The sequence below is a fragment of the Streptopelia decaocto genome, assembly GCF_964273445.1.
Source record: "Streptopelia decaocto genome assembly, chromosome: 7".
NCBI classification, from domain to species: domain Eukaryota; kingdom Metazoa; phylum Chordata; class Aves; order Columbiformes; family Columbidae; genus Streptopelia; species Streptopelia decaocto.
The window spans coordinates 50,527,382-50,540,324 of record NC_138661.1 but is presented as its reverse complement, the minus strand read 5'-3'; the positions used below and the strand labels follow the sequence as shown (position 1 = coordinate 50,540,324).

The 12,943-nt window shown below is 40.6% G+C and overlaps 1 protein-coding gene across 7 annotated transcripts in view; it reads right to left on the bottom strand.

The window, feature by feature from the left end:
- The window catches only part of TSPAN4 (tetraspanin 4), a gene marked incomplete at its 5' end in the record, with an annotated part of 446,839 nt that overhangs the window by 51,909 nt on the left and 381,987 nt on the right, over positions 1–12,943 (bottom strand). For all 7 annotated transcript variants that reach the window (XM_082059144.1, XM_082059146.1, XM_082059143.1 and 4 more), the window contains one exon: positions 5,830–5,904. In XM_082059144.1, the coding sequence (XP_081915270.1) occupies positions 5,830–5,904 (75 nt within the window). The remainder of the gene's footprint in view (positions 1–5,829; positions 5,905–12,943) is intronic.

The following is a 12,943-nucleotide window of genomic DNA, read 5'->3' as shown; positions in this document are numbered from 1 at the left end:
TGTCCATAAATCAGAAAAAATCCAGACATCTGAACAAACAAACCTACTGAAAAAATCATGTATTGCAGCTGCAAAAAAATAAATATGGACTTTTTTTTTCTGTGCCTTCAGGAAAATCATCACAGTAAAAATAAATACAGATGCTAAAACCAGAAGGATTATACAAGTCAGAACTGGTACATGACTATGCATTTTATTAGCATAATTTATATTCTCATGGGGTCCAATCTGGTGTTGAGAAATACAAGGAGTATCCAGCTTCTGACAGGATAGGGCCTTGCTGCTTTCTCTTTATCACAATAAAATTATGGTTAACCCTATCGGTACTCCATGGATCTCTTATAAATAAATACAGAGCCTCACATAGAAACTATCAACTTATAAAAATGTCAAATGCTGCTCTGTACTAATGGAATTGAAATAAAACATTAAAGAGAATATTCCAGCTATAGATGGGTGGCCATTCACATAACCCTTCATATGACTCTAGCAATGTTGCTAGAGTTTGTACTGCTTCAAATGTGGGCATAAATTTAGTCTGAAAAAATAGTGCTCTCAGAGCAATACCAAAATGCCTTAGTTCTCATAATCACACAAACTCCATTCAATACCCAAATCTCGTGGGCTGATTTCTGCCCTCGAAAAAAAAAAAAAGCTACATTTTGGGAACTTGCATATGAACATTCACAAACATCAACAGGAGCTTCCAAGTCCTTTGGGTGTCCACTTTGAGCTGAAGGCAGATTGTGAACCAGTCATTCTGCTGCTTTGGGAACAGCCAGGACAAAATAAAAGTGCTATATATTTTTGCTTACAACCATCCTGTATGAATGCATTTCCTAATCCTATACCTACACAGCCTATCCCATATTTCACTTTGGCAGAACTCAAGGGATTCATATTTTGCAATGTCACCAGCCAAGACAGTTGGAGGAATAAAGAACAAGGAGTGAGCTCAGGCCCTGCCAAAGAGATCCACAGTGCAGCTCCAAGAAGCAAGGCATTACCCCTTGTCCCTCCTATACTACGTATTCCTGAGCTTTCTCCAAGCCCCTCTCTCTTTACAAAATCAGACTGCATAGTCTGTTCAAACAAAGAGTTGTTAAGTCCAGGGCAGCTCATGAGATAAAAACAACCATTTCTCCATCAAGAAAAGGGAAGATGACATTCTAGGGCATGGGAGCAAGTTGGCTGCTTAAAAGCTCAGAGAGGCTGCTGCCAAGTCACTAGAATGAGAGGCAGAGGCAATTTTGGGGCTTCTCCCAAGCTGATGAATTAGAATGGGTTAGTCTAGGCTGCTTTGAGTCCTAGCATCCTGTCTTGTCCACCTCCACAGCTGCACACTCTTCCACAGCAAAAGAATAAAAAGCGCTATGCCAAAAACCTATCTGTGAATGGCTGTAAAAAACTTTTGTCTTGATGCTTTTTAACAATTAACGTGCCACTACAGCAACATTCCCAGCAATGGATACAGAGAGACTGTTTCACAGTTCAGGAGCCCATGCCTTGTGTCCACATGCACCTGGATGCAGACTCACCTCGTGGCTGATATTGTGGTGCAAGCACCAGCTTGTTACTGTGCCCATTCTACAGAAAAAGGAAGAAAATGGACATCATTTACTAGATAAGCACTATTAAGTCAGCTGCAAGACCCAGCCCTGCTCTTGGCACAGCTCCATCTCTCAAATCCCTTGCTATCAGCCAAAACACAGGGACCTCTAAATTTAGAATTGGCCCCAGCTGCCTGCAGGGTTGGGCAAGTCTCTCAGCTCCTGCCTCTCCACCTGAATAGGGTAATAACACTGCCCTGCTTCATGGAAGGAGGAGACTATTGATTAAACTCTGTAACAAGGAATGAAGTATCCACTCCAAAGTCCTTCCACTTGACAAAGTACAAGTAAGTGAACACTGCCAGGGAATCCATTATTCAACCTCTTCTCAAGCCAGAAACAGAAAATAATGGTTGGCCCCCATTTTATACCAGGAAGAATTTTACATATACATACACTCCTAATTAACAAAAGGCTGGCAGGTACTTGAAAGAACTGCTGATTATATGCATATATATATATATATATATATATATGAATTAATGATACAGGAACCGTCAGAGTCTTAATTTGCAGAGTGCTTTTCTGCTTTTACACCCAAAATCAATATTACTTTCTTCTGATATGCAAGTGTTAATGTAGATTGTTCCTTCACTGATTTTCAAAGGAACTGCATAAACTGAACTACTGTGATGGACTTGTCGAGGTTAGCTACTTCTCCATACCAGTATCTGTGTCAATACTGTTCTTTACATCACGAACGTCAGCACACAAATTCTAAGCATGCTGTACAAAACCACTGGTTTTCAGCTGCTGCTCTTTTATTTATTCTGTAGTCAGGAATGTAAGTGTAACACAACCTATTGATTTCCTCAGTATAAGGCCATGGATTTAAAGTAATACAGGAACATTAAAAGCCTTAAATTTGATCATGCACAATATACAAGACTACAGCAATTTCTTAACTCAGTAAAACTGCACTTGAACTAGCGCCCATATTTTAGACTCTATTTTGATCTTACAGACAACTGCAGTGTACCTCCTGCATCAACCTACACTACACGACTCAGGAAAATGTTACATTTCCTGATCTCTTTTTAAGAACAAATAAAGCCCGCTACAAATCAACTGGTTGAAGGAGGGAGGGAATCCTTCCTGACACTTTTTCCACTATTCCTACCTCTGAAGAGTGAGGATCAACATTCTCCGAGACACTCTTGTCAACATAACAGCACTGGTTGCTTTATGAATAAAAATGTTTCTTTTTTTTTTTTTCTTTCCTCTATACCTACATATTTATTGAACTATCAACCTCAAAAACAGCCAACAACAGGAAATTCTACAAGACAATGATGTGGAGCATAAGGAATATTTATCTTCTAAACCTACTCCTTCATATTTTTAAGTATTTATTCTGTGTTCAGGACAGGTCTTTAGTATGTCATTATTTTACGAACTGCTATAATTTCTCTTCTTAAGATATCTTAAGCAGGAGATCTCTTTCTTTCTCCAAACTGACTCAAGGTAGTCACCATAATCCCTCTTCATAACTGCTCTCTCCCACCTTTCTAGCACTTCTAATAGTTTCTGTTACCCTTCACCCAAATGAAGTAACCAAAACTCCATTTTAAATTCACAGTGAGGTGAGTCCATCAATTTATACAATGACATGATAATATTTTATAAGTGATTCTCTTTCTAAATATACTCTAAGTGTTGTATGCAGGTTTTGGAGGCCCATTGCATATTAAGTAGATGTCTTTATTAAGCTGTCATGTATGACGTGTGGATCTTTCTCCCAAGAGGTTACAGAGGTTACTCAGAATCCAATAATTCATACAAATAATTTTAAATTGCCCCTTCTACTTTAATTATCTTGCAAGTTAATTCCATGTTCCAGCTACAGCATGCTGGCCAGCAACCTAGCTCTTCTCAGTCCTTCAGAAGTGCACCTGACAATCACTCACAGGGTTCATTAATTATTTTGGAGACTTTCTAGAAAGTAATGTTGGAATCTTATCCTCATTTGGGTTATTGATAAACATACCAAATATAACTAGGTCTACCGTTAATTTTATTTTGATATTTTCTGTAGTTATTTTAATTTTTAATTATTTTTTGCCATTTGTCTTTGCATTCTGGATGAAGCTGTTTATAGGTTATGTACCTGATGACTGCTAATTCATGGCAAAATTTTGCCACCTACCCTGTGATTTTCAAGCTCCCTTTGTCTTCAGTTGAAGAGACTTTGTCTGACAATTTTAATTGAATACGCCGGTTACACAGAATTATGCCCTTATTTTGAGTTATTCGTATAAGATTATTTTTTTAGAAAAATTACTTTAAGGACAGAGATAATGCAGATAGGCAATCTTGCACTTACAACAGAAATACAAATAGCTAGTAGATGAGGGAAAGGCTGTGGATGTTGTGTACTTAGACTCCAGTAAAACCTTTGACACAGTATCCCACAGCATCCTCCTGGAGAAGCTGGCAGCTCATGGCCTGGATGGGTGTATCTGTGATGGATAAACAACTGGCCAGATGGCCGGGCCCACATAGTTGTGGTGAACAGAGCCAAATCCAGTTGGCAGCTGGTCATGAGTGGTGTTCCCCAGGGCTCAGTATTTGGACCAGTTCTGTTTAATCTCTTTATCAATGATCTGGACAAGGGGATTGAGTGCACCCTTAGTAAATTTGCAGATGACACCAAGTTAGGTGGGCATGTTGATCTGCTGGAGGGTAGGAAGGCCACACAGAGGGATCTGGACTGGCTGGACCATTGGGCTGAGGTCAATTGTGTGAGGTTCAACAAGGCCAAGTGCAGGTCCTGCACCTGAGTCACAACAAGCCCAGGCAGCGCTACAGGCTCAGGGGAGAGTGGCTGGAAAGCTGCCTGGTGGAAAAGAATCTGGGGGTGGTGATCGACAGCCAGGTGAATATGAGCCAGCAGTGTGCCCAGGTGGCCAAAAAGGCCACCAGCATCCTGGCTTGTATCAGGAATAGTGTGGCCAGCAGGACTAGAGAAGTGATTGTGCCACTGTACTCGGCCCTGATGAGGCCCCACCTTGAATACTGTGTTCAGTTTTGGGCCCCTCATCATAATAATGACATTGAAATACTAGAGAGAGTGCAGAGGAGGTGACAAAGTTGGTGAGGGCCCTGGAGCACAAGTCTTATGAGGAGCAGCTGAGGGAACTGGGGCTGTTTAGTCTGGAGAAACGGAGGATGAGGAGAGACCTTATCATTGTCTACAACTACCTGAAGGGAGGCTGTAGCATGGAGGGTGTTGGTCTCTTCTCCCAAGTAGGAAGAGACAGGACAAGAGGAAATGGCCTCAAGTTGTGCCAGGAGAGGTTTAGACTGGATATTAAGAAAAAATTCATGGAAAGGGTTGTCAGGCATTGAAACAGGTTGCCTGGGGAACTGGTGGAGTCACCATCCCTGGAGGTTTTTAAAAGGCGTTTAGACGAGGTTAGGAACATGGTTTAGTGCCAGAGTTAAGTTATGGTTGGACTCAATGATCCTGAGGGTCTCTTCCGACCAAAACAATTCTAGGACCCTACGACTCTAAATTAAGCACAGGAACAAAGGTCAAACATAAGTAAAATTTGAAACCACAAACAAAAGCTTTGTTTATTAAACTTCTATGCATTTACCTAGGCTTTTGACTAGAATCTAAGTATACATGTGCTGCAAGAAGCAACTTGGAAAGATAATTAATTGCGTACCTTTGACTGTGCTAAGGACACTTCCTTTGTAAAAACATAAAAGTTGCTCTTAAATTGTAAACATAATTCTTAAAAATCCTATTCATTTTGGTGGGTGTCTCTTCCTACATGTTCCTCGTAAGGCTCGTTGGCTTCTTTGATTTTTCTGGGGGGGAGCTTCTAGAGTTTGGTGTGGGGATTTTTTGTGTGTGTTTTTTTTGGTTGGTTGGGCTGGGTTTTTGTGTTTGTAGATTTGTTTGTTTTTGTTTTGTTGTTGGTTTTGTTTTTGTTGTTGTTGTTCGTTGAGGAGTATGTGTGTTGCTTTTGTTTCTAAATGGCAGATGCACTTGGCAATATCTGTGACCTTGAGTTGTACACATGAGCAAGCAAGAGAGCCCAGTCCTGCAAGGCTGTTTATGTATTCTGAGATAGCTCCTTCTGAGAGGGGTGTCTCACGGAAGACAGAAACATGATGCGCATACCAAGCCAAGTGCTTCATGATTTATTTATAGGGAAAAGGGGCATAAAAATTTGCTCAAGGGGAAAGAAATATGAAGAATCTGACTTACCTTGTCAGTGTAGACGAAGAACAGAATCACAACAGTGAGCTCCAACAGAAATATAATTAACAGCATGATAAAAAACTGTCAAGAGAAGAAGGGAGAAAAAACAAAAAGCAAAACCCATCAACATCTATTTCAGCTTTTTCTGGATGCACAATAAGTACATTCAGCAGATCATGCAGAATGGGGAGCAGGTGTCATACAGGCAGCAAGATGTGAAGCTGCTGTGTTACAGCAAACAGAAGGCACGCGACATGCAACAACTGAAAAAGCCCATAAAAGACTGGTCGGGAAACACAACAGTATCTGGGCATAGGTATGGCTCATTTGTAGCACTTATTTCAGTAGAACAGCATAAAATCCCACAAAGATCTGTCCCCCGAGCAGGACTATTTGACACTAACCAGTGAGGACACTTTCCAGGCTAGGTTTTCTTTATTTTTTACCCCATCATCTCTTTCTAATTAACAAGACATCAGCAAAATCCACAGCTTAGACTTCCCATTGCAAGAGAAGGTACCCTGGCCCAGAAACCATAGTGTCATAGTCCTCTCAAGGGAAATTGCAAGACAAGTGACATGCACGCCAAAAAGCTTGTATACCAAATTAGCTTTATAGACAATTTTGGGTAGCTACACAAATCACCCATGGGTTTCAACTAGAAGAGGCTGATTAGTACTGAAGACATCAAAGCAAAGTCAGTTCATCTTTTTTTCTCCTCAAAAGCCACAGAACTGTCTAAAGGCCAGTAGTCAAAAGCTCAAAGGAGTGGATAAAAGATTTTTAACAAAGGGATTTCAGGTAGATTCTCTAAAACCCTCAGCTCTGATTGACTTCAGTGAGAAGAGCTGTTGGCAATGCCAAACACTTCTGAAAAACCATACCCTCTGCTTTTTGTTAAGATGCTGGAAGGGTCTGCAGCGCAGGTCTGCAGCAGCATCAACACAGTGGTTGCACAGACTTTAGAAGAAGCACTATCAGAACATTAAATGAAACTGAGTTTTCCAAAGATTGGTAAAGGAAAGAGCAATTTTGGAAACATTTCAGGCTCAGGAAAAGGTCCTGCTCCCTATAGCACAAGCTCCATACACTTAGCAGCCTGCAAGGCTAGAATTCTAATACTGAGCAACATTGACTTCATTGAAATCCTATCCCAAGAGAAAAACATGGTTAGTGTCTCTTTAGCTTCAACCACGAGGCTGCAAACCTATGAAAGTTTAATAGCTACAAAGCCTTATCAGAGCTTCTTCACTGCCTGGTAAGTCAAAACCAAACCTTTGAACCTGTGATTTTCTATGGTTGAATGGAGGGCAAAAGGTCAAGAAGGGGAAATACCTTTCTCCACTAGTACAATTACACTGTCTACAGAACTCATTACATTTTGACCCGCAAGTCTTAAAGTTTATTTTCTAATCTTCATCACTAGCATCTTCACACCTGCCTGACCCTAATACTGGATCATATTACTGTCCAGTTTTGATTCACAGAACTCATTCATGCTTGTGGTCCAAGCTAATTTCCATATCATTACCATCCAACACTGACCTTCTCTATGGCTTTGCAAGCCAGCCTTGGTGCAGCTTGCTTATTTTTTACATTTACGATTTTAGCTTGCTTACATAGAATTAATTGAAAAAGAACAAAGCACAGCACTCTTTGCAAAGATGCACAGACACTTTGCTATATTTTATTTTGCTGTGGGGTACTTTTTGGATCATCCATAAAACATGGCTTTTCCAAAATGTGCATGCAAACACCACTGTCTCCTGTGAAATTCACTGGTATACCCTGGATTAAATCAGGCAATTTCTACAACAAAGGAAGGACTCGTACCCATTACAAACAGTGATCATCATTTGCTACCACAGGACTCCAATTTTGTCAGCAAATAATTTTGCCAAAGCCTGATTGTCTATGCTTATATATTCTGAGCTTATTTCTGTCCAAAGGATAAAAGCTTTTGGAAGAACTTCAAAAATGGCACCTCAATTACTTCTAAGAATGAAGCAGGACAAAGTATGTTACTCTGCCCAGGTTAAGTTTCTGGTGGCTTAATTCAAAATCCTCTCATGCTCCAGTATTTAGAGCAGGGACCTGAAACAAAGTGCGCCACCATTTCAGGCACATGCCTTTTGTCTTACCCAACTATGAGTGGATTTTTGTGGGGAAGTTATTAGCCTTCAAAAAACTGCATTTCAAACATCCCACATCCTTCCCACAGCTCACAGCATGACCAGAAAACTCACAAACCATTCCACAGAGCATCTTCCCCTCTCCTGTGGCATCCGCACACGCAGGCAATGCCTTTCTGCTGTCCTTTCGGAGCCAACAGCCTCCAGTCCCACTTTACACGATATCACCTCGAATACTGGTTATTGCCGGGAATCAGAGAAACATTCAGGGACCTCTTTTACCTGTGCTCTGAAGAAAGCTTTTCCTCCCTTCTCTGCACTCACCAGGCACAGAGGCAGTAAAGACAAAGCCAATGAATGACTTCGAGGAAAAAAGAAGAACCTGAGGAAGAATGTTTTTAAGAGCAGATGGGGAATGGTTTGGTTCAGAATACAATATGCCTGCCAGTTTTAGAGAAACTGGACCTACTGGCACTAGCCGATCTGGGCAGGACACACCAGAGGAAAAGGCAAGGCCTGTGCAGTGGCAGGAGATGCCTGTCACGTGGATACCCAGGAGGAGCTACGCCTTTGAGAGGATGGTGGCCTGGTGAGGACCCCACGCTGGGGCCATGAAAAAAATTAGCAAGAAACAAAGAGTGGCAGAAAAAGGAAAGCATCCCATATTGAGGCCCATGACAAGTATAATGTGCAGGGAGTGGACTGGAGACTGGCAAGGTGCGAAGAAAGGTGTCTGGAGGGAAGCTGAGGTGTTTTCTCAAGTGTGTAATTGTTTGTCATTATTTCTTAATACCAGAACCAGTAATTAAAAGTTTATCTTAATTGGCAATAAATTAAGCATAATTTCATTATTCGACAGTGTTGTCCCCTGCAACATCAAGTCATATATAACAACCCTTCTAAAACCCTCCATCTTGGGATCAGAGCAGCAGAAGCCCATGGGCTGGATCTTTTGGTGAGACCATGATGGTGCTGTTGTCTTCTTCAATTCACGCTAGAGAAACAGGCATGGTATTGCCATCATAGAAGATGCTAAAACTGAAGTCAAACACTCAAAATTTAGGAAATCTGAGAATAAATGTTATCTCAGTGATAATTACGTACCATGTCTAAATCTTTCCCTACACAGGCTTAGAGGTTCCTCCGCAGTGTTACTAGTGGGAAGTGGGTTTCATGCACTGCAGCTTTTGGTAGTCACATAGTGAACCAAAATTAATGTACACTGTTCAGAAAGTCAAAACCTAGATAAATAGGATTATGATTTTTTTCTCCATAGCAAAATATTTTCCTTTTTAAATAAAACCTCTAGTTTTACCTTTCTTACTATTAGCATTCATTCACAAAAAGTACAGTTATATCACAGATATATCACAGATAACTAACACATATTAGTAATCCCACTGTGTGCAGACAGTAGAGACATGCACTGTATTTTTTATTGCAAAGGTAAATTAGGTGAGGTCAACCTCAAAGTGGAGGCTTCAAATTCACCCCCTGGTAAAAGCTATAAGCACATGTCAGCATATTTATCATCCCCCTCTGAAGAAAAACCCTACCTGAACCCAAACCAACATGTCAGAAAGTAAAAATTGAGGCTTCAGATTGAGCTGGCCACAAGGCATAACCTACACACATCAGAGCATCTTCTGACCCACCAGACTAAAGTGTATGTACAGACGCACGCACAACCTGCTCCTCTGTTTCTGTAGCACCTTCCAATAAAAGTTCACTTTCAGTTCCATCCTCAGTATCATCCCAAAGGGAATGATGCCCATGTGGCACATCCCATTCAAATTTAAAAGGGAGAAACATAAGACCATTGAAAGCTCACTGCAACCAAACTCCCACCACACCTTCTGGAAGCTCTCACAGCTCCTTTTCAAATTAGTTCTCTCACTGTGCTGATAAATACAGAGAAAAATAAAAATGAGTTTTGCTTTCCTTCATGGGGTGGTAGGCTGTTGGTATAATGAAGATTTATGCATGAGGAAGTGACAATCCAAAGGAAGGCATTCGTGTAAAACTCCATTTAAAAAAAAAAAAAATTATCTGACTTTGTACTGAGAGATACTTTACCACACTACTTGACAAACAGTGGGATGCAATCTAGAAGAGGTTCACTGGAGAGGTACTTACTGCAAAGCTTTTCATAAATTACACCTGAAATAACCCCACAGAAGTTTTGATAAGAAGGGAGGTATGGTGACACCCTTCTATCTGGATACCACTGCTGATTTCCAACCCTTAAGAAAACTAAGGCCAGTTTCTCAGCACTTGCCTTCATATTCTACAAAGCCCATGACCTTCCCATAGGTTCCCATGAAAGGAGTAAAGGAAGTATGCAATTGCTATCAAGCCTACCTCATAGTTATGCATCATCCTCCTGATGTCAGAGAGAGAAAAATCTATTAGAGAGGAAGAGGTCCCAACTTGCAACTCCATTTCCATTGGACCTGCACTAGGCTTCTGACCCAGTAGTTCCAGTTCCATTCATCCAGCCTCTTAATATCAGTGGGATAATCCAGAACTGTTCCCTCTGTCCATCATTTATAGCACATCTCCATCACAGCTCACAAAGGCAGAGAGCCACAAGTTAATTATATTTCCTTCCCAAAGAAACAAGATTCTTTGTTTTCTCACATGTTATAGATACTTGCTTCTCTGCATGACAACTGAGCATCACACCCTAATGCACAGGATTGGGCCGATGGCAACTGAGAATGCTGTGTTTAGACTGATGCTTGAAGTAATGCTTTTAAATTTGATGGGAGTTTGTCTCAGAAGGATATAGTGCCAGACCCTCTTCTCGACTTTGCTAATGGCAGTAGACAGAAGTTTCTTGCAAAGCATTATTTGAATCCTTTTCAACAAACAGCAAGAATGTAGTAGGAAGACTCAAGAACTAGCAGTCTCTTTGGAATAGTGACACATTCCAAAACAGTTTTGGAGTTCATGGATTAGCAAACAATTTGTTTAGACAAAACAGCCTACAAATTAGCATAACCTATCTAAGAAACTGGACAAATAAATTCAACAGTCAGCCTATGCTGCGTTCCATCACGTAGTGCCTACACTGTCAATCTTTCTGCAAGGGGGACACTTAGCTGCTTTTCTGACAGAGACAATACGAGGTAAAACACATGAGCAAGTAGGTTGCTCCTCTGAAAGTGATCCAGCAAGCTATCTGCTCTTGACCTGCAGCAGCTCCCATGATGAACAGAAAAAAAAATAGATTTACTGGCAATCTTACCTCTGTAACATCAACTGCAAGCTTGATACAGACATACATTTTGCCTGTCAGTTAGGCTGGATTACCAAATCCTCACTGATCAGCATTAATTTCGGTAAAACATTTCACTTCCTAATTAATAAGCACCTCAGGCAGAAGAAACTACAGATAATTTATTGAGCTGAACTTGTTGGTCTGCCAAGATAACTCATAGCATGGGAGGGATTTTAATTTGTCTGCCTGGTCCTAATGTGTACATATATAACTTTGGTCTTCAACAATAGTCCAGTACTGGCTGCTACAAGACAGAGTCTCTTATCACAGAAAGATACAGGTTGGCAGTGACCTTTGGAGATCATCCCGTCCAACCCCTTGCAAACAGCACAGTCAACTAGATGAAGCTGTGCAGAGCTGTATCCAGTCACAGTGTCTCCCAGGATGAAGATGGACAGCCATCCACAGCCTCACTGAACACCTCTTTTCAATATTTGATCCTCTTCATAATAACAAAAATACTCCGTATCTCTAATTGGAATTTCCCTTGTAACTTCTGTCTGTTACCTCTTGTCAGATCCCTGTGAATCCTTCCAAAAGCTGTATTTTCTTTATACTTTACCATAAAGTAGTTGGAAGACAGGAACAAAATCTCCTCCTTGCTTTAATTTCTTTAAACAGAACAAACCAGGCTCTTTCGGTCTGTCCTTGCACATCCTGTGCTCCATAATCACCACAGTGCCCCTCCATTGGATTCCTCCTCTGGTATGTACATGTCTCTTCTGCTGGGGAGCCCCAAATTGGGCTAAGCACTCCAATATAGCCTTATTCTGGAGGAAGGTGTTCTTTCTCAGTGTGAAGGAATGTAAGGGAATGTGGGGCTTGGCATGGCCCACAACTAACCACTTATTACTTTTATGCTTTTATCATGTTTTAAAACAAAGGCACACATTAAGGTGCAGGGTCTCCACACATCTGAAAGATCTTTGCCTGTTCTGATAAAAAAGAGACAGTCCTTTATTTTTGAGTTAAAAGGAGGATTATCAGATTGTGCTACTGTGCTTTAGGCCTACACGATCTTCCAAAAAGAATTTTTTAAATTGATTTTTAGATTATAATTTGATATAAAGAGAAATACTATAAACATTACATCACATTCTGCACATAAACTTCTCTGCAGGGATAGTATCTTTAATACTGAAAGTGTAAACAGTATTTCTCTTTTTTGAATACATGAAATCAAACCTTTACCTACAAAATCATAGTTCCAATAGTCAAAAGAACGTAATGGATTTTATAGTAGCCACACCTTACCAAGTTGCCTGAAAATTAAGAACTTTCCTTTAATATAACCTGCTTTGTAATTTTCCTTTTCTCATATCATATATGATACCATTTATTTTGAAAGAATATCTACCAGACTGAGTGGAGCTGCCTCATTACTATGGTTGGCCCTGTCAAAATCCTATGTCTTCCCCGCAGAAGTGTAGCATCCCCATGCCTAACCAAATGAAAACAGATGCATCAACAAACTTAGATGCATGAACTCGAGCACCAAAGGGGGTAACACAGTCAGAGGCCCTGAATGCTATAAAGTATTGCCAAATTTAATGCATATTCCACACTTTGGAAAAAATACAAGTCACCTATGAAAAGTCAAAATCAATGCAAGAATTCCCACTAAGGTACTGGAAAACAGAACTGCGGGTACTGAAGAACAACCTGTTCTTTACAGGGGTCCTGTTCCTGCTTTCAGGTATCAGTG